Below are 25648 nucleotides of genomic sequence, written 5' to 3'. Positions count from 1 at the left end.
CCCATCTTCCTGCCCCTTCCTGCCCCAGTGAACTATAAGGAGCTCTGTCAATAATATCAAATTGATGATGATAATGATGATGATGATGATGATGATGATGATGATGATGATTAGTGAACTATAAGGAGCTCTGTCAATAATATCAGATTGATGATGATGATGATGATGATGATGATGATGATGATTAGTGAACTATAAGGAGCTCTGTCAATAATATAAGATTGATGATGATAATGATGATGATGATGATGATGATGATTAGTGAACTATAAGGAGCTCTGTCAATAATATCAGATTGATGATGATAATGATGATGATGATGATGATGATGATGATTAGTGAACTATAAGGAGCTCTGTCAATAATATCAGATTGATGATGATAATGATGATGATGATGATGGTGATGATGATGATGATGGTGGTGATTAGTGGACTATAAGGAGCTCTGTCAATATCAGATGATAAGTGAACAGTAAGGAGCTCAGCCAATAATAATAATAATATGATGATGATGATGATGAGTGGACTATAAGGAGTTCTGTCAATGATATCAGATGAAGAAGAAGATATCTATAGAGCATGGAACACTTATAGAGGGCTTACTATGTGCCAGATGATGTTCTAAGCATATAGACCTCAAAGTGTGGTCCACAGACCGGCAGCATCAACATTACCTTGGAACTTGGTAGCAATGCAGGTGATCAGGCCCCCTCCCAGGACCTACTGAATCAGGGTTTGGGGCCCAGCAATCTGTATCAGAACCTGCCCTCCAGATTATGCTGCACTCTTAAATTTGAGACTATTGTTAGAGCACTTTGTGTATACATTAACTCACTTAATGCTCACAGCAACTTCATGAAGAGGGTGCTATTATTATCTCCACTTTACCATTGAAGAGATTGAGGTCAGTGGTGACATGGAAAATTGAACCTAGCATTTCTAACTCTAGAGAGAAAGGTGACTGGGGTGTGTGGCTTAGTTTTAAAAATGCCTACCTCTCTATACTCATTTGTCACTACACTCTCGCCCCTCTCAAGTGCATTCACTCTGAGAAACCCTGCCAGTGTGACATCTTGCTGTTCCTCCAGTCCTTTTGAGTTGAACATTCAGCTTCCCCTGCTGAGGCCCTGCTTTTCCTTTGTCAATGTGGCAAATCCCAATCCTGAGTTAACAGCTCCTCTAAGGAAGGCTTCCGCACCTGTTCCCTCTTTTCCCCCTGCCGTATCCTTTCTTCTTCCGTGAAGAGTTTTCACTCTTCTAGCCTGGTATGTATCTCCTTGTGCGGGAAATGTCAGTTCTTATGCCTATTCCACCAGAACAGTGCTTGTTGAGAGAAGGTGTTTTATCTTGTACATCATTGTTCCTGCCTGGCATATGGTGGGCACTTAATAAATATTTGACAAATGAGTAAGTGAATAAATTCAGGTATGAATTTCTAAGCGGGAGTAAAATGTATGTTCAAATCTCTGTTTTAGGAAGGAAAACCTTGACAGCTGGGTGGAGCAAAGATTGGAAGGAGGACAGACTAGCAGCTAGGGGTCCACGTTAGGAGTGAGATGACCAGACATGAGCTAGGGAATACAAGAAGCATTTCCGAGGAGAGATCCTTAGCAGCGGGAAGAAGGTGTAAGAGGGACAGACTTCTGGGGAAACAAATGAGTAGGGTTTTGTTTTGTTTTTTTAATTGTCAAGCGGCAACTGGAGATTCAAATAGATGGAAATTCTGGTTCAGAAATATCTGAGCTGGGCTGGATGTGGTGGCTCACGCCTGTAATCCCAGCACTTTGGGAGGCCAAGGTGGGATCACTTGAGGCCAGGGGTTCGAGACCAGCCTGGCCAATGTAGTGAAACTCCATCTCTACTAAAACTACAAAAATTAGCCAGGTGTGGTGGTGGGTGCCTGTAGTCCCAGCTACTCGGGAGGCTGAGGCATGAAAACCGCTTGAACCCAGGAGGCAGAGGCTGCAGTGAGCTTAGATCAGGCTACTGCACTCCAGCCTGGGCAACAGAGCAAGACTCTGTCTCAAAAAAAACAAAAAAGAAAGAAAGAAAGAAAAAAGAAATATCTAAGCTGGAGGTACAGATAACAAAGTCATCTGTGCATTGTTGGATGCACATGAGCAAGGTAGCCCAAGGAGAACAAGTTGAAGGTAGGGGAAAAGGAAACAAAGATTTGTTGAGTACCTGAGTACCTATTATATGCCAGGAACTGCATTTTCACCTCACTCCTTAGGATAGCATGCCAGAACCGCATTTCCTCTTCACTCCCCCTATTATGTAACCCTCCAGGAATACCACTTGATCTGGCACTGTGCACAAACCTCTTACTGTTCCTTTAGGCCCATCTGCCTAGAGAGCCCTTCTTTTACCCCATCTGCGTGGCATACTCTTCTTCATCCTTGAGAACTACACCCATATATATTCCTATTATATAGAGAGTCTGTATTGAGTTGCCTCCCCCACGCCCTCAATTCATCTGTCATACTTTTGCCAGAGTGGTCTTTTGACAATACGTGAATATGATACCAGCCCACAGAGAAGAGCCTGTCTGTGGCAGCTGTTCCCTTGCCCTCTGTTTGAGATGCCATATGCTTCTTTATGTTTTGTAATTTACTTGAAGACTGCAGGAGATTCGCCTGGAAGTTCTAAAAGAGCTGTTGAGGAAGCGTGAAGAGAATCAGAATGAAGTGAATATGAAGCACTTGAATGCCCGGTGGTCTAAACTGCAGGAGGCAAAAGAGGCAAAAATGGCAAAAATTCAGCGCACACATGTATCAAGTAATGGTGTAGTATGAACAATGAAGACAGTGGAAAAGTGGGCTTTGCTTTGGATCTTTGACCAAACCTGACTTAACTATGATATAATTCTGTTTTGGTCCTGGGAATCACATAGGTAAGAGCTAAGAGATGAGTTATTTCTTAAAGGTAGAAGAATGGAGGAAATTCCCTTACTAAGAAAATCAAGTGATGGTGTCCTAACAGGTAGTCGAGTTACTGAGATAATGTGTGTGTGTGTGTGTGTGTGTGTGTGTGTGGTGGGATAGGTGTTGGGTTCCCCATATTAATGGTCCACAGGCCTGGATAAAGAGCCCTGTTTCTTACCCTTTCTTCATTTTGCCCTTAAAGGAGACATTTTAGACATCCTTTTTCCTAATCACCTTGCTACAAGAAATTTTAATACCGCAGATATAACATATATATGTTTATGTACTATATGTATATCTGTACTTTATACATGAAAAGAGGAAGTATATGGTTTATTATTTTTATTCAGTGCAAGATTAAGAATGACTGAATTAAAGATTCAAGTTAAATTTATATTTGAAAAATTTAAGGCCAAGAGAGGTAGCTCATGCCTGTAATCCCAGCACTTTGGGAGGCTGAGGTGGGAGGATTGCTTAAGGCTAGAAGTTCAAGACCAGCCTGAGCAACATAGTGAGACCCCATCTCTACAAATTTTTTTTAAAAACTTAGCCTGATGTAATGTTACACATCTGTAGTCATAGCTACTTGGAGGCTGAGGTGGGAGGATGGCTTGAGCCCAGGAGCTCAAGGCTACAGTGAGTTATGATAGCAGCACTGCACTCCAGCCTGGGTGACAGAGACCTTGTCTCAAAATAAATAAATAAATAGTATCAATTACATGTGCAGAGTATTTATATATGTACTCATTCACAATATAATCACATTTTAAAAAATCATTCAAAACTTATTTTTCCAACAAAAACAAAACAATCACAAAAACAAATTATTGCTTAAAATTATGTTTAGTGAACTTAAATTTAAAATTTTTCTTTTTGAGAAAAGAGCACTTAACTGCTAGATATTTATTAAGATACAATCAACATTTTTTTCAGTACTTGGCATAACTAATGATAGATCTGACTAATTTTTGTAGGCGAATAATAAAATTTAAGTCATTTTTACTTAATTCTAAAACCCAAGTCATACCCAGAAGTGCTGAGAATCAAACATAAACAATATCCCCAAGACAGCAGTGGCACACAGGCCCCCTCTTGCAGCATGACGTCATGATCTTGTATAAGATTTTTACCCCCTGTTGAAAACGCGCAATGCAGAGCCGCCAAAAGGGCTTGGGTCTGTGATGGGATTTGAGAGAAAAGGAGCACAGGAGGTGGCAAGCATGACTCTTTAGATGAGTATACTCCTGATGTGCACAGTTGAGCCTTTCCCTCTGACTGCCAAACAATTCAGAAAGCTGTAAGCTGAGACAGTCTTTGGTTTATTTTGGTGTTAACCAAGATGAACCTGTAGTCTTTGCTTTTGATTATTCTTGTAGGGGAGAATAATTCCCTAGTTCCCCACGGAACACGTATTTTCCAGTTGTTTTGAGTTTCATTCATTTAACAAACTTTTACTGAATACCTCTTCTTGGCCTGGAGCTTGAAATGCAGTTATAAAAGATTTTTGATGAGTACCAATTGAGGACACTAGCTGATTCTGCTTCTGTCACTCCTGCCTGTCTCATGACAGTCTGAACCACACAGATGGCAGACCTTTGTTTTTAACGTTACATTCTAGCTGTCGTGAGTCATCATGAAATTCATTCGTTTCAATAGCTTCTCTGTGACTGACACTAGCATTGGCTTACTCTTCTGCATTTGTATAATTCAGAACAATATTTTAGAGATAGTCATGGAGGTATGTTTTATTTCAGCAATCAGAAAACTTGTAGGAAAGAGAAAGAATATAGAAGGGAAGTTGGAGAGAAGAAATATCATCAAGGATTATTCTGATTATGCATCACAGGTCTATGGACCTCTGTCTCGTCTTGGGTGTTTCCCAGACAACAACTCAGAGGACTTTGTAGTAAAAAACTACTATCTCAACACCTATGAAGGTAAGCAATTTACATTATTAGAAATCCACTATAAGAAGGTTGTCTCAGAAATATGATTAAATATATAAAATGTAGAAATTTTGATTAAAAGCTAAGCAATAAAAATATTTGCAATGAACACTGATGAGCAGGTTTAACATTATTAATGTGAGTTCATACAAACCAATAAAAACTACTAAGACCCAAATAAATAAATGGACACACTATAGAACGGTTCAGCAAGGACCAAATTCAATTAGCTAGTAAATGTTAAAAAATGTTTAATGTCACTAATAATCAAAGTTATTTAACAATGAAATTGAGAAAAGTTTTATTCCAGGTTTATGAAGCCAACAAGAAATATGTATAATGAGATCAACCTTTTATAAAGTAATGTCAAAAAACTAGTGGGCAAGAGGATGAAGAACCAGGTGATAAGTTCATGGAGAGGGCTATACCTCTTATGAAGTTCAAAAGAGGCTTATTTAGTTATTTAATTTCACTGACAAATTGAAGTATCACATGGCCAAGATCATGAGTTGCTGGTTACACTGCTGAACTTGTAGCTCTGGCTGGCCATCTCCAGAGCAAAATGTAATAAATTGGTGAACGTCTCCTTTAGAAGAATGGCACCACATATCATAGAATCATTAATTTTCTGTTGATTATTATTGTGGAATTGCTACTTTTTTGTAGGGCAATATTTTCACTTTAGAATGCATTTCTCATTGTACAGTCTAAGTCACTGACAACATGAGTTAATTATATGGAAATGTGCTATTACATGTCAGGGACACTTCATTCTATTATATAAGATACACCCTCTCAACAATTCTAATGAAACTGCTTGGCAAACAGCTACAAAAGTTAACAATATACCTTAAGAATAATAAATGTAAGCACTGGATACTAAAAACATGTACTTCCTTCCCATAGGATTAGTGGAACTTGAGTCATGTCTCCCAGATTTTGTGACACAACCCCGAATCAGAGCTCCAAAACCTAAAGTCGTTACCACCAAAGCTGGTTTTCTGAAGAGGGCAGCAAGGTTGGATTATGAGTTGGCAGAGGTTCATAAGGTATAATCATTATCGGGAGGACAAAATGCTTCTAGTGTGATTTTTGCAGATAAATGCTACACTCCAAAAATTGCAGCAATGTCCAGTGGGTCAAACATAGACTTACATTCTCTGCTCTGCACTTTTCTGAGGTTGCCCATGCTGTGCTGAACCAATGTGTATTTCCCCTCATTTCACACTTCAGGAGACTTCTTGGAGATTTTTTTCCCCATTTGCAGAAGTGATATTACTTTCTGAAAGCGTTTTCCACTTGGATCTCTATATAAAATTTGACGCTATACTAAGGTGTAGCAAGTTTCTATTGTTGGTGTTAATAGCTGTAATAGGCCTGATTTTCTCCCTTTTGTGTTCATGTGATTAGGGCATATGAAGAAAAAGAGTCATGTTCAACTCCTTTCTCATCTAGTTAAAGCTCTAAAGGCTCTAGTTAAAGCCTTCACCAAGACCCACAGAACATCATCCACCAGCTGGGCTTTCCCTTTCGGTAGCTGAACAATAGGTGTACAGAATCTGTGGTTTATGCTGGTGGTGCTCATTCTTTCCTGTGCATCGGAATCCCATGGAGGACTTGTTAAGACACATGCAGCTGGGCCCCATCCCCAAAGTTTCTGATTCAGTAGGTCTGAGCTGGGGCTGGAGCATTTGCCTTTTTTATAAGTTTCCCGGTGATGCTGCTGCTGCTGGTCCAGGAACCACACCTCGAGGCCCACTGTTTTATGATACATTCTCATCACTGGCCCATGCATGCTTGTTTGTTCAGTTGATTTTCGTAGTTAATAAAAATTGATGGGAACCTATCCTCAAAACAGGACCTTAACAGTAATTTATGTATATCGAGGTGGTTCTTTCCCACCTCATCCACGCCCCCATCTCCTTTCACCCATCCTGAATGCTGTGTTCATCATTCTCTCACTTTCTGTTAAGATTTTTTATAGATTCTTTTTATTAGGTTATGGAAGTTCCCTTCTCTTCTTAATTTACTAAAGCCTTTAATCATGTGTTTATGTTGAATTTTATCAAATATTTATCTCTATCACACAATTTTTGTATATGTTCTTTTTTTAATTATTGTAGTAACATTTATAATTGTTTACAAATATTAATCTATCCTTGCATACCTGGGATGAACCTGCCTTGGTCAGAGCATACAGCTTATTTTCAATACCTTGTTGGATTTGATTTACTCAAATGTTGATTAGGATTTTGCTTCTACATTCATGAGTGAAATGACCTTGTTTTTCTTTCTCTTTTTGACTATGTATGGGGCTGGTGTTATAATTACGCAGGTCTCCTGAAATGAACTTGGGAATATTCCTTCCTTTTTCTTTTTTGAGAAGAGTTTAAATAAGATTGGGATGATTTGTTCCTTCAGTTTGGTAGAATATGCATATAAAATTATCTGGGACAAATGTTTTCTTCATAGGAAAAATTTTAACCACTACTGCAATTTCTTTACAACTTATAGAACTCTTCTGCATTATTTTTGGTAAATTATATTTTTTATAAATTCCATTTCACCTACCTTTTCCATTTTTTTGGCATATGATTGTTGATAGTATTGTTTTATAATCTTTTAAATGTTTGTTTTATCTTATTCATGTCTACTTTTTTCATTTATAATATTGTTTATTTATGCCTTAACTCTTTTCCTTAATCAAGTTTACTGAAGGCTTGCTTATTTTCTTAGTATTTGTGTTTCCAAGCAATGAACTTTTGATTTTGTTGATTTTCTGTATTATATTTTTTAATCACATGAATTTATACTCCTATATTTATTTTATATTTCTTTCTACTTTTTTAGGGTTTGTTTCACAGGTCTTTCCTTAAATTGCACATGTAGCTCATCAGTTTCAGGCATTCATCTGTTTTATATAAGTATTTTAGGTTAAACATTTCCTTCAAAATACTGACTTTTGGTACATTTCATTAGTTTTGATATGTAGTATTTGTCATTCTTAATTTCTAATATCAAAAAACCCATTATGATTTTTTAATCTGTGAGTATTTAGTAGTAGTGTGTTTTAAAATTTCCAAATATGCAGGAATTTTAACTCATTTTCTCATTAACCTCTAACTCAATTGCATTGTGATCAGAGGTCATAGTCTGTGTGATACCTATCCTTTGAAATTGCATGAGGCTTGCTTTGTGGACCAGTATGTGATTATACATGTAAAATAATAAAAGTACATCTTCAAATCACACTATGCCACTTCATGGGTAGAGCAGGCACCTTAGAGCAGATTATTCCCAACTCCTTCTTCCCTTCCCTGTGATATTCCTGTCATTCATTTCACTCGTCCAAGTGCTATAATCAGCCTATACATTTTTACTTTTATTGCTTAGCTAACAGTTATCTTTTAGATAAAAATAAGAACAACAGTATTTTTTATTTATTCCTTCTCTTCTGCTCTTCTTATACTTATATCGATCTAAGTTTTTGATCTATAACATTTTTATCCTGCCTGAAGAACTTTTTTTTTTTTTTATCATTTCTTGCAGGGAATGTCTGCTGGCCATGAATTCCTTCAGTTTTTGTTTGCCCCTTTATTTTGGGGAGTGGGGGAAATGTAATTCGCACACAATAAAATCACCCTTTAAAAATATATAATTCAGTAGTTTTTAGCATATTTACAAATCTGTGCAACCATCACCACTATCTAATTCCAGAATATTTTTGTTATCCCCAAAACAAACCCCATGCCTAATAGTGCTCACTTCCAATTCCCCCTTCCCCTCAGCCCCTGGCAACCACTATTCTACTTTCTTTCTATTGTTTTCTTTCTTTCTTTTTTTTTTTTTTGAGATGGAATCTCGCTCTGTTCGCCAGGCTGGAGGGCAGTGGTGCGATCTCCACTCACTGCAAGCTCTGCCTCCCAGGTTGACGCCATTCTCCTGCCTCAGCCTCCCGAGTAGCTGGGACCACAGGCGCCCACCACCACGCCTGGCTAATTTTTTTTTGTATTTTTAGTAGAGACAGGGTTTCACCGTGTTAGCCAGGATGTTCTCGATCTCCTGACCTCGTGATCTGCCCTCCTCGGCCTCCCAAAATGGGATTGCAGGCGTGAGCTACCGCACCCGTCCTATTCTACTTTCTTTTTGTGGATTTGCCTATTCTGGAAATTTCATATACATGGAGTCATGCAGTATATAGCCTTTTGCATCTGGCTTCTTTCACTTAGCATAGTATTTTTAAGGTTCATCCAGGTTTTAACACATCTCAGTACTTCATTCTTTTTTTATGATTGTGTAACATTCCATTGTGTGAATATACCACATTTTATTTATCTACTCATCATTTGATGAATACACCAAGAATATAACCATGTTTAGTCAGTGGTTAACTTTTTTTTTGTTTTTTGAGATGGAGTTTTGCTTTTGTTGCCCAGGCTGGAGTGCAATGGCGCGATCTCAGCTCGCTGCAACTTCTGCCTCCCAGGTTCAGGTGATTCTTCTGCCTCAGCCTCCCGAGTAGCTGGGATTACGGGCATGCACCACCATGCCTGGCTAATTTTGTATTTTTAGTAGAGATGGGGTTTCTCTATGTTGGTTGTCAGGCTGGTCGGTTAACATATTTTTAGGAATATTGTAGCACCTCTTGGGAGATACACACATTCTTGTTAGTGTTTCTCAAGCTGACCTAGCATCACCATAGAGAATATTAATATTCCAATTAATATTTATATCTGTGACCTAGATCTGGTAATGAAGGAAAATATAGGGTACAATATACATTATTCAGGTGATGGGTATGCTAAAAGCCTAGATTTCACCATTATGTAATACGTTCATGTAAAAAACTGCACTTTTACTCCTTAAATTTATGCAAATTTTTGTTAAAAAAATAAGAGATTATATTAATTGGCATTATTTCAGGCACTATTGGATAAGAAGAATAAAGTTCTTGAAGCAAAGAAACCCCCTCGCTTCCTTCAAAGAAACCCAATACCTCAACCTCGGCTTCCAACTCCAACCTTGGAAATGACGTCCAATGTAAGTAGGAAACTTTTTAGTTGAAATGCTAAATTCAATATCGTTGTCAGCTTATTCTTAGGATAGTTTAGCTTAAAGCAAATCTAATTTAGCAGTGTTAGTTTCCCAAGCTCTGACTTAAATATTGTCTTTATTCTTATGTATCAAACATCAGACACACAAAAACAAACGAGATGAAATGAAATCTAAACCCAGTCCTTTTCAAAAATAAAAACACAATTAAAAAATCTTTCTATGAAAAATCAGCATCAGAAGGTAGTGCTCATGTATATGAAATAGGAAAAGAAGATTGAGTGATGATCAGCTACCATAGCTATCTTCCCACATGGAGAGATGGCTGATGACTGTTGGAGTCGAAGAGGAACGAAATGCCAGAGGTGTCATCAAGACGGGCTTGCTTCTGGGGTGGGAATGACTCAAAGGGCCCTGCCCAGGGCCACATCTCACCACACTCAATTTGAGCAAGGTATCAGAGTTGGTTAGGACTTAGAGGACTGACTCAGACTAAACAAATCCACAGGAAACTGTTAGAGAATCCATGATGCAAATTTATTACTTTACAGAGAGGACTATAACTGCCTACTGGATCAGGCTGTTCCTCTTGGCTGGTCAGCACATTATCTCTCAGTATGGGACAGTCCTCACAAGAAGCCAGATTGTATTCAGAAGGCTGGTGTATTTCTTGGCTGAGGGCAGGTGTTGGTGGGAGACCACACTAACACCTGTTACTACCTCTGATGAGTGGCTCCTGCAGAGGGACCAGAAAGCTCCCACCAGCCGGTGGGGATGTGCTGCTGGATAACATTCTCTTTTCTAGACTTTGTGCAGGCCTTTGGTTGACACATTGTCTTTTTTTTTTTTTTTTTTTTTTTTTGAGACAGAATCTCGTTCTGTCACCCAGGTGGGAGTGCAGTGGTGCGACCTTGGCTTACTGCAACCTCTGCCTCCTGGGTTCAAGCGATTCTCCTGCCTCAGTCTCATGAGTAGCTGGGACTACAGGCATGTGTCACCACACTCAGCTAATTTTTGTAGTTTTAGTAGAGACGAGGTGTTGCCATGTTGGCCAGGCTGGTCTCAAACTCTTGACCTCAGGTGATCCACCTGCCCCGGCCTCCCAAAGTGCTAGGATTACAGGCATGAGCCACTGTGCCCAGCCTGACAACACATTGTCTTTCATGTGTGTTAATGTCATCAGTTAGACTGCTGTTTTCTTTTTACATTCAAAGGAATCTTAATTAGATTTCCAGACCCTGCTTTTTCTGCTTTGGATACAGAGTTTTTAAGACGATTTTTATAGATGGCTAACCTTGTCTCTTATATTCTGATTTTATCAGCGTAGCTAAATTTTTGTGAGAAGTACCTTACTCTGACATAGACTAGCTGTATTTGTGTCTACTGATGATCAAACATGAAAAATCCTATTGCAAAATGATGTTATAAGCAATACTTGTTGCTTTAAGAAATATTTTGCTGGAAAGGAATATAGGGAAATGAAAGTGGTTTTATTTGTAGGGATAGCATGGCAGGGAGTGAATTTTTTGCTTGTAATATGATTTGTTAATGATGAAAAATAATGAATTCTAATGTAAGTAACATTAAAATACTATATGTTCAATAAGAGCAGGGACCATCTTTTATTTCTCTTTAAATCTTTTCGGCATCTAGCACAGTCTGTCTTGCTTGAAATAAGTCTTCAAAAGAATATTTGATGCTTGGACTACTGCAGTTCTCAAGTTGCTTGGTTCTCCCTTTGTTCTTTTAGGAAGAAGAAGAAATAGAAATGGCTGTGATCTACCTTCAAAAGTTACTCCGGGGCAGAGTCGTTCAGAACATGGTGTGTAGGTCCAACCACTGGCCCTGCATTTCTCTTTTGAGAAAATTGTTTAGAATGCATATGTGCTTGGTTCCTTGGAGTGAATTCCCTTTTGCACCCTGCTATCCTATTCAGCTAAACTCTTGAGTTGCCTACCCATTTACTTCGGGTGACCCATTTCCTTCTAATGGCATTGTTTGTCCGGGTGGGTGGCACAGTGTCAAGGAGAGAGACAGGAAGGACCTACCTGCTATTTGCCATGGTTGTAACTAAGGCAGTATGAAACTCACTTCTTCCTTGGAATTGTTAAATCCATACATTTTCTCACCTGAATTTTGGCTATTTAAGCATTATCAACCAGGTGGATTCCCTAATTTTCCACAGTCATAATACAATTATTTGAGTTTGCATATGTCTGACAATACCTACATTACAAATGAAATAGCTAAATAATAAACTACGGTTTTGAACCCTTACTGTATGCCTACACTATTTATTCTTTGCTCTACATGTGTTGTCTCATTTTTTTTTCCTATCCATAATTTCATTTTACAGGCAAGTAATCTGAGTCTGAGGGAGATTCCTCAGCAAATTCAGCTCTGGTCTTCAGTTATCTGCCAGCAAATTCAGCTCTGGTCTTCCTGACTGTAAAGCCTTAGCCAGATTATTTGTGTTGCTGGAGCAGGCACACTTCACTTAAAAAATGGACTGATATAAAGCCCCAGTTAATTTTTGTTCCCAGACAGCTATAACTCATAAGAGATTCAGATATGATGAGTAAATCAGCTGGATGGACAGCTTGTGTTTAGCACTGTTCTTTACTCTCAGTATTTTCCCAAGAGAAATGCCACAGTTAAATTCAGACAACAGATTATTACAAACCAGGGACAGATTTATTGGAAAAGAAAATATGGCCACGAAAAATGCCATCCTCAGGTTTATTAGAGAAGGAGCACAAGAAATGAGGGGAAGGTTCTGGTTTCTTCAGATGACGCTGGAGTTGTTATCTTGTCCTTGAGAGGCATTCTCAGAAATTAAGCACAGCTCACTGAAAACTAAGCCCATTTTGTGCCTGAGAAGCTGAAGGCACAGAAAAGAGGGCTGAGCTCTAGCTCTGTGGGACACATCTGCTCTGTGGAACCCAAAAGGCAGGACAGAACCCACTGTTCACAAGTGTCTCACAAGTCACTGCATGTGGCTCCTAGTGCTTGGCACAAAGGAATGCTAACTTGCAGGTCTCTCTTTGATTTGATTTGATACAGATGTTTGAAGGGAAAGAAAAGCGACTGGAGTTGATCCAGGAGTTGCGCACCTGCCACGCGCTACAAGAAGATGAAAAGCTGGTGAAAAAAGCCGAGAAGCAAGTGACCCTGGCCTTACAGCGGCAGAGGAACTTGCATGAGCACAAGGTTTTCCTTTTTTGTTTTCTTGTTACTTTCTTGTTAAATTTTCTCCCTTGATTTTATCATCACACAGCAACATTATAATAAAAATTAATGAAATTATGAAAAAGAAACAGCCCCACAATCCCATCACTCTGTCAGCATTTGTGTGTGTGTGTGTGTGTGTGTGTGTGTGTGTGAGATGGAGTTTCACTCTATCGCCCAGGCTGAAGTGCAGTGACACAGTCTTGGCTCACTGCAACCTCTGCCTCACGGATTCAAGTGATTCTCCTGCCTCAGTCTCCCAAGCTGGGACTACAGGCATGCGCCACCATGCTTGGCTAATTTCCATATTCTTAGTAGAGATGGGGTTTCGCCATATTGGCCAGGCTGGTCTCGAACTCCTGACCTCAGGTGATCCGCCTGCCTCGGCTTCCCAAAGTGCTGGAATTCTTAAATAATGCTGCTGTTGTCCTTAATTTGATTGGAGATGTGCCCTTACTGATTTGAATATGGTGCTATTTTTTCTTTATTTGCAAAACAATAACAACAAAACAAAAAGAATGCATTCTTTTCAACTTTAAGATTTTTTTCCTTCCATTTTTTTTCCCAAATATCCAGTGACTATTGTATTTCAGTTAGTGAGGGCTTTGTAGACTGAATAAATAACAAAAGCAACATGAAAAAAGTGAGAAATAAGATTTATCTTAAAATATTAGCATTTATTTTGGAGTTTTAGAGCTGTCATAGTTCGTGCTGGTTAAACTGCATATTAAATGTGTTACTGTTTCATGATGTGTGGTGACTTTCGTCATGACCTCCCAGCTGTGTGCCGCCTTACACAGCTAAGAATTACAGCTCCAAACCAACAACTGTAAATATTTTTCCTGTTTTCTTCCAATGTTTGTCTATATATGTATACACACTTTTAAATGTTATTGACATAGTATAGCTACACTTTATTTTACTCCCTCTCCCAGTTTTCTGTAAGTCAATCTGAAAAAGAATCAATTTGCACGGAATTTAGTGTTATAGGGAAGTAATACTTAATATGACCCGCCCTTTAGCAACATACATAGCTCTTGTGTTATGTGGGAGTTGGGCACAAATGGTAAGCAGCCTGGAAATGACTACAACTTTCTTTCTTTCACATGACAGCAGCACCATGGATGGTTGCTGAGCTTGGGGAACTTTTTGGGGGTGAGGCAGAACGGGGAGGAAGCAAGCCACAGGCTGTGAGACCCGACAGAGGAACCAGAGAAGGAAGAGGAGAATGTCAACACTGGAGTCCCTGAATCTAGAAGTCCTAGAGTCCTGGAAAAGCTCAGATAAGGAGCAGAATGCCCTGGAAGCGCTAGGCCCTGGGACTGTGGATGAAAAAATGCCCTCCTTGGCCCTTTCAGGTTTCTGATCATGACTTCAGTGGGTACAGCTAAGCTAACCCAGGCTTTTCAGCTCATTTATTCCATTTAGTGGATATACGTGTGAGTGAAATCGTGTCCACCTACAGCTAAGGCAGGAGTTAATGGGCAAAGCTGTCACTTAGCGAAGGACTCACTCTGCTTACCTTCAGCTGTACTTGGATACACCCTGGATATATGCAGGGATCTGAGGGAGTGAGCACCTCATGTATAGAGGCAGCAGTGCTGGTCTGCCCTTTTCCCCCTTCTCTTATATTTCTGTGGAAAACAGTCCAGAAAATGCACAACCCCCAATTATGTAACACAGTACTTTCTGTCACTACAGTGGAATCCCCTCCCTAAACATTTCCCTTAATTTCAAATTAGATTGTACTGCCTGTGCATACCCAGATTTCTCGCTGAGAGAAGAGGCTAAACATAAGCAGGATTTCTAGCCACCTCAGGATTTTCAAGGTTGTACCTGACCCCGAGTGAGGGAGCTTATGCTCCCTGGAGACAAGGAGAGAATCTATTTGTGATCTCTGGGCTGAGTATCTACTGTTTATGAATGGGAGGAGTAGTGAGATGCTCTTAGCTTTGCCCTTTCTTTCCATCTCTCCCTATTATATAAGTAAAGTTGAACTTTGTGGTTAGAAAGTGTGTGTGGGCTAGGAGGCAGGTGAGGATGAAGATGGGTGGTGTTGGGGCCAGCAACCACACTTGACTGATGCTTTTACCCATAGCCTCATGGCCTCTGAGAACTGAGTATTCCCTCCCTTCATATAGAAACCAGGAAGGGAGCTGAGCATAGAGGGAGAACTGTCACTGAGAAGGTGGCATGTGACTGGAAGATGAGCCCTTTTCCCTTACAACCAAGGATAGGAGAGGAAAGGGGATGAAGTTGCAAAGTCATCTTAAACACTTTTCTTCTCCATATGTCAAAGCCAGGACACAGGGATTCATAAATAGGCACTGTAGCTGACTTCTGGCAGAGAGCACAATGGGTCCCTAATTTTGCCTCAGTGATTAGATGGACATTTGGTCTGTTTCCTGTGCTTTTTTTTTTTTTTTTTTCCTGAGATGGAGTCTCTGTCACCCAGGCTGGAGTGCAGTGGCGTGCTCTCGGCTCACTGCAACCTCTGCCTCCTGGGCTCAGGCAATTTTCCTGCCTCAGGCTCCCAAGTAGCTGGGATTACAGGCACGCACCACCATGCCTGGCTAATTTTTGTATTTTTAGTAGAGATGGGGTTTCATCATATTGGCCAGGCTGGTCTCGAACTCCTGACCTCAGGTGATCCACCTGCCTCAGCCTCCCAAAGTGCTGGGATTACAGGCCTAAGCCACCATGCCCAGCCATTCCTGTGCTACTTCAAATATTGCTGTTAATGACTTCAAAGTTATTAAAAGAGTAAAAAGTACCAAGGTTTTCTACTTTCATGTTATTCAAGATCTCAATCCTAACTTGTGTGAAAGGAAAGATATTGAAAAATTAACAGGTATCATGAGTGAATTTCTAGGAGATTCAATTTGATTAAACTTCAATATTATCTTTAATAAAAACTTGACATTTCCCTTTATGTCTGAGAAGACACACTTTACCTTGTCGATAAAATTGAAAGAAAAAAAACCATTCTCCATGGTCACTAACAGAAAAGTCATGCTAAATCCTTTTGCTTATTTGAGGGCTGTGGTCCATCAGGGACTGATCAAACAATCTACTTTCTCGTGCCTCAGTTTTCCTCTGTTTCCTCATAAGAACTTGATTGGTTGGAGCCAATCAAGAGATAATATTCCCAGTAAAAATTAAATGCATTCTGAAAGTGAATTGACTGCCAAGAGTTTTGAGTAATCCAGCGCCTCTTCTAATAATCACCACTCATAGGGGAATTTGTGTCCCTAAAGTTATGTTATTCTTTTCAAGGTGTCACTGGTTGAAAACCATTTGGCTGGACTAGAAGGAAGGGCACTAGCAGACATGTTTGACTTCCTGTCCAAAGAGCTGGTGAGACTGCAGGAGGAGAGGAGGATCCATGCCTTTGTCATGCTGGCTGAGCGCCAGCGGCGGGTACGAGAGGCTGAAGAGAGTGGTCGGCGCCAGGTGGAAAAACAGCGCCTGCGGGAGGAGGACGAGATATTTAAGGAGGCAAGTAGGGGCAGCTGGGTGTATGGACGCTGCCTAGAAGGAGCCAAGTCAAGCCAAAGGAAGCTCATTACATAAAATGGCATTTGGCTTTTGTTTATGCATTGGGTTCCTACTGTATGCCAGGCACTCTACAAAGGCATTGTGGGCAACTTTGGAGGAAAAAACCCAGACACTATCCCTTCTCTTCTAAAGCTTAAATAACACATAATACGCATGTGTATAGAATTAGAAAATGTAATGAGTTCCATGAAGGAAACAAATAGGGCCCAGAGACACATTTTAAGCCAGTTACTTCACTTGCTGTGTGGAGCACAGGCTGGAGGGAGGACAGAGGGGGAAAAAGGCGGCCAGGAAGGAGCTGTTGAAGTAATGAAGGCCAGAGTGAGAGACAGGAAGTCGAGTATTACATCCAGTGTCAGGCTTAAGCAACTGGAAGATGATGGTATTATTTCCTGAGGTAGGAAAGTTGAGAGAGGAATAAGCTTAGGGGCAGGGGAGGAATCAGGAAATCAATTTATATTTCGTTTGGGACATCTAAGCAGAGGTATTGTTTCAGTAGATGGATCTACAAGATGGAATTTAGAAATGAGGGTTTGGCTGAAGATGTAAATTTGGAAGTTGGTGACCAGCTTCTAGCCTCCTACCAATGTTAACACACTTTTCTTCAAAAAGAGTGACTGAGATGTAGAAATTATTGCCAAATCAGAACTTGCCATCCTTTACCTAATATCACTAAGGAAGAATAGCTGGGGATGAGAATAAGAAGAAATGGAACAGAGGAGCTACTATACACAAAAGCAGAGAAAGGAAAAAGCTGGTAAAAAAAAAAAAAAAAGCTTCTTAGGAAGATATCTTCTAAATGGGAATGATGTCAGAAAACATAAGCTCTGTCTAGCAAGGGCAAGAAAGGGTTAATATAGCCCTTCTAGCCTGATTTAAGAACCACTTAGGTAAAAAATGTACCCAGCTATGGACCCACAGATTCGAATATCATCCACATTTTAATTCTCAACCTTCTTAATTAAAATATAATGACTGTTTTCCATCCTACTTCCCCAACCTCCATTCAAACAGATTCTCTTGAAGAGAAATATGCTTGCACATAAATTATAAACCAGAAATGTAATATTTAATAAATTTCCAAAATATGCATCTGGATAGTGAGAAACATAGATATAAAGTCATAGACTCATCTTTAAATACACATACATTTTTGAAGGCACACACATGAGGACATATTTACAAATATAATCTGGTGTGCACAATATTAGCAAGACATAGAGGAACACACATAGCCACACGTTTCCTTATTCATATACATACACGCACAAACGTGTCCAGAAATTTACACATTTATAAAGATATACATAAACACACAGGTACATATATGGCTATGGATGGACCATAGTAAACTTTCCATCTCTCTACTATTACATGACTGAGCTGTCTAATTGATCCATATAGATGCAACTTGCTTCCTGAATAAGAGGGTGGGCTCTATGAGAGCATGAATATTGTATATTCCCTTTGTGCCTTGCACAACACAGCATAGATCCCTGTACCTAATAGGCATTCAGCAGATATATTTTGGTTGGTTAGTTGTTTGGTTGATACTGTATTAAACTGGCCATTGAGACTCTCCCATAGAGAAGGCATAGGGATTGAAGGTTGATGTTTTACACATCGGTGTACAGTATCGTATACTCAGAATTGTGCCAAAGTGCCAATCCAGAAACAGGTACTGAATTGTTACTGAGTCCCAGGCATTATCTCAGATACAAAGCTACATTTAGACATGAAATAGAAAAATGCCCTACCTCTAAGAAGCTGATAATCTGTTGAGGAGACAGCATACTTAATACAGGCAAAACTAAGTATGCCACAGTTGATGCTTAATCTTTCTATATACATACACCAGTAAAGCGGGCAAAACTAAACTACTTTGCTTGAGGTTACATACCTAGGTAGCAAAATTATAGAGAAAAGAACGTGTTCACCATGAAAGTGGGAAGGTGCTGTGGTAAAGGAAGAAACCATGGTGGCCTTCTGAGATACTGGCAGTTACTATAATACATGGGTTCTGACTTTACCCTAATTCATTACACTATACATTTATGTGCTGTGTACTTTTTATTTTGTTTTACTTTTCTAATCTCTGAGTTTGCTTGCAATGCACTTTTAAAATCTGTATCCTATTTCATGATTTCAAGTAAACCTTAAAAAGAAGCAGTCAAGGGCTGGTATGATAGTTCAATAAATTCATTAGAGACCCAGGATCCTTCTAGCTTTCTGCTCTACTATTCCTAGGTCGTAGCCCTTCTGGCAATTTAAGATGATTGCTGGTGTTCCAGCATTATGTCCTCATGAAAGGAGAAATGAAGAGAGAAAAAAGGAAGCCAGGTCTTTCCCTTTAAGAATCCTTTCTTTGGTCAGAACGTGGTCATATGGGCAATCCAGCTCCTGTTGGTGCTGGGAAATGTAGTCTTTATTCTAGGCACCTGTTTGCCTAGCTAAAATCCAGGGGTTCTATTATGTAAGAGGAAGGAGAGAAAGGACATTGGAGAATACCTCCTAGTCTGTGCTACAGTTAGGTAGTTTGACCAAGTCACGTTGCTGGTAAGAACAAAGCCAGGATTTGCACCAGCGTTATTGACTCTGAAGCCCATGATCCTTCAGCAGTGCTGTCTTGCCCCCCCACCCAATAAGATCCATACTTCTGAAATGGGCTAAATGGGTGTGGGCTGCCCAGAGTGAGTAGGTAGGTGAATGAGAAATAGACTGATGAGATGCTAAAGAAAATGAATGATTAGTGAAGGGGCTGTTGACTTAATAAATGAAATATATGAGCTAGAAAAAGTTAACCAATGTTTGTGTATTTTTCTTGTGTTGTTTACAGCAGCATACCTGTTTTAGTGAGGGTATTATTGTTTTTTGCAGGTAGTTAAAGTTCACCATAGTACTATAAGCTCCTACCTAGAAGACATAATACTGAATACCGAAGCGAATACTGCAGAAGAACAAGCCAGGGCAGAAATAGAGAAGATGGCTGAGAAAATCAATGACATTGCTTATGAAATGGAAAGCCGGTGTGTATCAAGAGAACAGATTGTAAAATGGACAGCCCATTTGCTGGTACTCGTATATATTTTTTCAAGAGCTTACAATTTCACCACCAAGTAGAAACAAATAACTCATACTTCAGCGTCCATTGTTTTATTAACATAACTCTTGAGAAGCCAATATGTGTATACCTCCGTATGTATTCTCAGTTATCCTCTGCAATCTGGATTACTCTCATTGTTTACTTTAAGAATACTCGGAAGCATGAAAACAATGTGAATACATGTGTACAACATTACTGGGACTTCATCCCAAGGTTGTTGGCTTCTGTGTATAAGCTGTGTTTCCAACATTCCCTTCCTGGCAGGTAGGGTGACTGAAGGACAGGGTGAAATCCACATTTTTTTGTGGAGTTAAACAAACTTGCCAGGAATGTGATATTTCAGATCACTTAATCAAGGAAAAGGTGATGGTGGGATTTGAATGGAGTTGCTTACACAGCAGGAAAGCGTAAATCAGCAGCTCAAGTGAAAAAACCAAAGAAATAATTCAATTTGTTTTATATTTTTTAGCCGAACCTATCTTCAGTCAGAGGAGATTGTTGCTGAGTTGGTTTATAGTTTTCTGATCCCAGAGGTGCAAAAATACTTTGTCAAAGAAAAAGGTAAGCCAATGTAAATGCTTTACTTTAGGATTTTTTAAAGATGTAAATTATTTTCAATATCCAAGAGATTTAAAATTAAACAGAGGGATAAGGAAATTTCTGAAGGAGGATCACTGAATTTTCTTATTTCAGAGCTTGTCAGGTTCTCTTCATGCTGTCTGATTCTAGAATATAATCAACTCTAGTACAGATGGGTTGTAGTTCTAAGAGTGACAGTATCAAAATCCAAACCTTGTTTAAAAGGATGTTCCCAAGCTTTCAGAAGAGCTGTATTTTTAAATTTTTTTTAAAAAGCATAAAACAGATATTGAGCATATAAAAGATTTTCACATCGTAGCAGCCTTTCAGAGGCAGGACACATGAACCGTGAATGTTAAAAAGGAGGGGTGCTAGAAAGGTCTAAATCTACCCTGCTGCTCTGCCTGCATCCCAAATAGCTTATTTCTGCTGGAACTCCATCCAAGTATAAATATCCTAATTTATCATTTGTCACCAGTGGCATGTTTTTAAAGATTGATGCTTTTAGTCAGTAGAGAAAGAGAAAATACTATCTTAAACAGAAAAAATAAGATTCTTCCATAGCTCTGAGACCGCTGATGGCAGGCTTGATCCTAGACAGAGGGGTGCAACCAGGAGAAGACCAATATTTAAGTGAAATAGCAGCTCAGAAGCATTGAAAATTATACAGGGGAATTCCAGATGGGCTTAAGCAGAAAAATGCTTAACATTTCAATTTGCTTAATCAGGGATAAAGAAATGGTGGAGTTCTAACACATTTGGAGAGGACAAAGAAATACCTGATTTTTCCATTGCATGCTTGTAGTGTAATTTTTAAACCAATACCCCCTAAGGATAAGCATTTAGTTTGTTTCCAGTTTGTTTTCCTGTTACTAACAGTGCTTCAATCAATATATTTTACACATATCCCGGCCATGCTTCTGAGAGTAAATTCGTAACAGTACAATTGCTGGGTTATAAGGTATATGTATTTTACATTTTGTTAGATAGTACCAAATTTCCTTACGAAAACATCGTTCTACCAATTTGATATTACCAAATTGCCCCACAAAATGATTGTTAACTCACATCAATAGTGTATGATAGTGCTTATACAAAAAATTAATTTTCAGATCAAGTAATATATTTCTGTGTCACATTATGTTGTAAAAGGACCTTATGTTTTCTAGGACCTTAAGAAAATATGCAACTCCTTTCCACTTCTCCTGAGTTCAAAGTGAGGCCAGCCTGCTTCAAAGCCATTACACCCTTGGTTGAATTCCACCCTAGGATTGAAAGAGAGGCGGAAAACTGGGTTTAATATTTACTAGTTTGTGGCCAGGTGCAGTGGCTGAAGTCTGTAATCCCAGCACTTTGGGAGTCTGGGACAGGAAGATCACTTGAATCCAGGAGTTGAGACCAGCCTGGGCAACACAGGGAGATCCAGTTACTACAAAAAATATTTTAAAATTAGCTAGGTGTGGTGGCGTGCACCTGTAGTCCCAACTACTCGGGAGACTGAAGTGGAGGATCACTTGAGAGCAGGAGGTGCAGGCTGCAGTGAGCCGAGATTGTGCCACTGCATTCCAGCCTGAACAACAAAGTGAGACCCTGTCTAAAAAAAAAAAAAAAAAAATTTACTAGTTTGTGATCCCCTCCCCCACTTTGGGAGTCTGAGTTGAGGATTTGGAGGAAGACTTGAGCTAAAGGAATCCAGTGGAACTTACTGGGCAAGTTGAGTGAGTCCTTAGCCTCTTCCCTTTATATTTTTGCCAAATCAAAAAAGCCATGTGAACAGGGAGCACACTAGGACCTTTTTTCTCTCTGTTCAAATGAGAACCATATGTATTATATATACACTCTTTACCCAAAATTAAGATAATATTATATACAGACGATTTTGAGGTATATCACCTTTTGAAAAGCCAATGGGTCAGAAAGACCTTAAAGATACCTGTATATAGATATAAAGTAATAGTAACTGCCAAATTTTAAATGCATGCTAAGTTCCAAGAAGTTCACTAAACATTTTTAAATGTACACTATCTCAATTTCTTTTAAGAGTTGTAGGTATATTCTCATTTTTCACTTAATGGAAATTAGCTCTTGGGGACATATGACTTGCAAATTTGAACCATGGTCTGTGTGACTCCAAAGCCCCCACTTTTTCAACCATATTACTGTGAAGTGCTAAAAACTGCTGAGTGAATTACCCTATCTAAACTAGCTGATACCCAAACAGCAAAGAATCCACAGTACTTCTTACGGTCCTTTACTAGCTATTTGACTTTAGGTAAATTACCTAATGTCTCTGTGTCCGTGTTTCTTCTTCTGAGAATGCGGATATTAAAATACTATGTTCTAGGAGGACTAAATGAATAATTACATGTCAACTGCTTAAAACAGTACCTGGCACAAAGTAAGGACAAATGCTAACTGCTAACATCATCGTCATCACTACTCCTTTTCCAAGGGCTTAGGTGCTTACCTGATAGTGAATATTCTTAGAATTTGGAGCTAGGACTATGTTCTAAAGCCATGAGCTCGTAAACTCGTCATCAATCAGTAGGTCCCTTCCACATTAAGAACTAAGGGTCAAAGAGAAGTATAAGACAATGTCTTTATTTGTAAGTTATTTACACTCTAGATATCAAACAAAATGTAACTCACATGAAGTGCTTCAATGCTGAATAGGTTGATAAAAACTCAAGTGTGGTAAGTGGTAAATCTGGGCTGTTGTAGTCAGAGGAGACTTCCTGGAGGATCTTGGACATGAGCTTTCCAGGTTTTGGAGTGCAGGCATTCCAGGTGAGGGAAACTGCTGAGGAGTGGAATGGAGGCAAGCCTGGTGGGAAGGAGTATGACTGGGCTGAACCAGAGAGTGGGAACAGAGGGAGCAGAAAGAAATTAGATTTGGGTTGGGTTTACCTTTAGTTTGCAAAATTATTTCTATCATGACTCTCTTGAAACATTTGGGAATGGTTTTGTTCAGACTTTCAGAGTGAAAATTTTTCTATTACTTTGGCACAGTGAGGAACGCACAGCGGAAACATATTCTTGCAGCCCATCAGATCATCCACAGTTACACGGAAAGCATGGTTCAAAAGAGATTAACTGAGAGAGAGCAAGATGAGGCCTCAAATGCTGCCATGTTACTTGAGAAAGAAACTCAAAATGAGAACAACAGCTAAGGTGAGTTTGATTTTCCACCTGGAAAAAAAGCAGAGAAAGGAAGAAAAGTGGCATTGTTCAGCTTTGTGCTGTGCTCAATCATAATGTGAAGATTGCTGTTTAAGAAATGGAGGACTTCCACTTAAATTGGCACATTTCCTCTAGGTTATGGCATCTACTGTTGAGATTATTAGAAAATTAGAGTTGATGTTACAGCAATTAGACTCTTGTGATACAAAAAATAGGACTCTAAATTATTTTTATGGGTTCTTTTAGCATGTGTGTACCTCGTCAAATGAAGCTATAGAATGTATCAGTGTTATATATAAACAATCTTGTTCTTATGGAAGTAGACAAGGTATGCCCTAATGCATTGTTCTAGCTGTAAGCATGGCATGAGACACAGAGCCTGCCCAATTCTAGCTCAGACACCTTCTGCAGTGCCCACAAGGGGTTGGTCTTGGGCTCAACCAAAGGCTGTCATACTCACGAGACTAACATAGACCATATTTGGCATGAATGTACTTAGAAAAATATAAGACAGGAAACAGCTTCCAGCAAGGCAACATCAGACATTTCTCTTCCTGTAGGAGCCCTTGCCATAGCCATACAGAACACATAGCTATTTTCTTTAGTCCTTAGTTTACGGAGTGCAGATACAATACAAGGAAAAGAGGTTCACGCCGGGTGGGTACAGGAGCTGCCCTGGCGTAAAAGCTTCACACCCCAGGAGCTGGAATCTCTTGTAATAATTCCATAGGCATAGCTTCCAGGGTCCCCACCATGGATTTGCCCAGCTACAAAAGTCAACATACTCACAGAAACTCAAAGCTGTGGTTTTCTATTAGGTATTCATTCCTCCCAGTTCAGATGGAATTTGCCAATCAGGTGTCATTTTTAGGTAGTTCAAGTTGCTTAGTAACACAGTTGACACATATCACCTTATCAGTTTACTAGGAGAACAGAGCTAGGGAGTCAATTGAAAGTAAAATTCTCATGAGAAGGGGAATGGAGTGAACTTTTTGTTTATACTTTCTCCCTCAACCCTTTTGTGGTAGAGGCACATCTGCTGCTGTTTTGCCGTGAAGGTATACCAACCATCAGGTTGGGGAAAGTACCAGGGCTAGGGAGAAATTTTAGTTTGGCATTCAGAAGTTTTGTGTATTGGCCAGCTCTGCCACCAATTGCATAATCTTATACAAATAATTTCTCTACTTCAGTCCTTGGTCCAATAGTATGGAATCTTAAGTCTCAACCAAAAGGAATCATGGAAGGAGGGTTGAGATGAGAGGGAAGGTAAGAAATATTGCAGAGAGAAACCTAATAAGTGACTCTTAAATATCAAACTGTGGCTGTAAATTACAGCAGAAAAACTTTTGTCTTTAATAGTAAAATAACCTCTGAAATAATTGAAAATATAAAACATCTATTACATGTAATGTTATATATTGTCTATAAAATGTAAATTCAAGGACCAAAGCATTTGGCTACCTTATTATTGTGATAAAAGCAAGCCTTAAGGTTGGGGTAGTCATTTTTCTGACATGCAAATTTAATAAGATTAATAATTTACACAATTTGCATTGAATGCATCTGCCTTTACTTCTGATTATGATACCTACTCTATGACATCCAGAGTGACCTGTGAAATCAAGCCAGGGGAGAAAAAAAGTCATCTTCTATTTTATACTTAGTGAAAGTAAAATATATTTCATTAAAGCCTATGTAAAGCATATATGATAATTATAAAATCTAGTTGCAAAAAAGTCTAGTTGTCAGGCTAACTACAGACACTCAACGAAGATGATCAACCAATAAATTAAATGGTTGGAACATGAAGCTTAGCTGTCCCCAAAGTATATCCTCCCTCTTCCTTCTTACAGAGGGAAGCAGAGAACGACAGATGTGAGATTATTCAATGATGTCTAGAGAAAGGGGCAGTAGGCATGGGCCACTGATTTAAAATATGTATTTAAAAATACATATTTTTAATTAGCTTGAACAGAGAGCTAATAAAGTAGCGAAGAATTTCTGGGCCAAGATCTGGAGAAAATAGAAATTTAGAGGGTTGGGTCTGGCATTTGGAGCTACTTTTTTCCTGGAAGA

At 39.2% G+C, this 25648-nt stretch overlaps 1 protein-coding gene across 4 annotated transcripts in view; it reads left to right on the top strand.

Moving 5' to 3' along the window:
- The window catches only part of CFAP91 (cilia and flagella associated protein 91), a 71689-nt gene that overhangs the window by 31249 nt on the left and 14792 nt on the right, over window positions 1-25648 (top strand). Inside the window, exons 8-18 of one of the 4 annotated variants that reach the window (XM_054551437.2) lie at window positions 2623-2780; window positions 4681-4863; window positions 5779-5921; window positions 9284-9364; window positions 9796-9912; window positions 11675-11746; window positions 12988-13134; window positions 16429-16650; window positions 19588-19736; window positions 20283-20374; window positions 23402-23563. In XM_054551437.2, coding sequence (XP_054407412.1) covers window positions 2623-2780; window positions 4681-4863; window positions 5779-5921; window positions 9284-9364; window positions 9796-9912; window positions 11675-11746; window positions 12988-13134; window positions 16429-16650; window positions 19588-19736; window positions 20283-20374; window positions 23402-23562 — 1525 coding nt within the window. In that variant the 3' untranslated portion in view covers window position 23563. Of the gene's footprint in view, window positions 1-2622; window positions 2781-4680; window positions 4864-5778; window positions 5922-9283; window positions 9365-9795; window positions 9913-11674; window positions 11747-12987; window positions 13135-16428; window positions 16655-19587; window positions 19737-20282; window positions 20375-23401; window positions 23564-25648 lie in introns of all 4 variants that reach the window. The other 3 variants (XM_054551438.2, XM_002813245.5, XM_054551440.2) reach the window with 3 other exon arrangements.

Source organism: Pongo abelii, chromosome 2, assembly GCF_028885655.2.
Source record: "Pongo abelii isolate AG06213 chromosome 2, NHGRI_mPonAbe1-v2.0_pri, whole genome shotgun sequence".
NCBI classification, from domain to species: domain Eukaryota; kingdom Metazoa; phylum Chordata; class Mammalia; order Primates; family Hominidae; genus Pongo; species Pongo abelii.
This window is presented reverse-complemented; position numbering and strand designations above follow the sequence as displayed.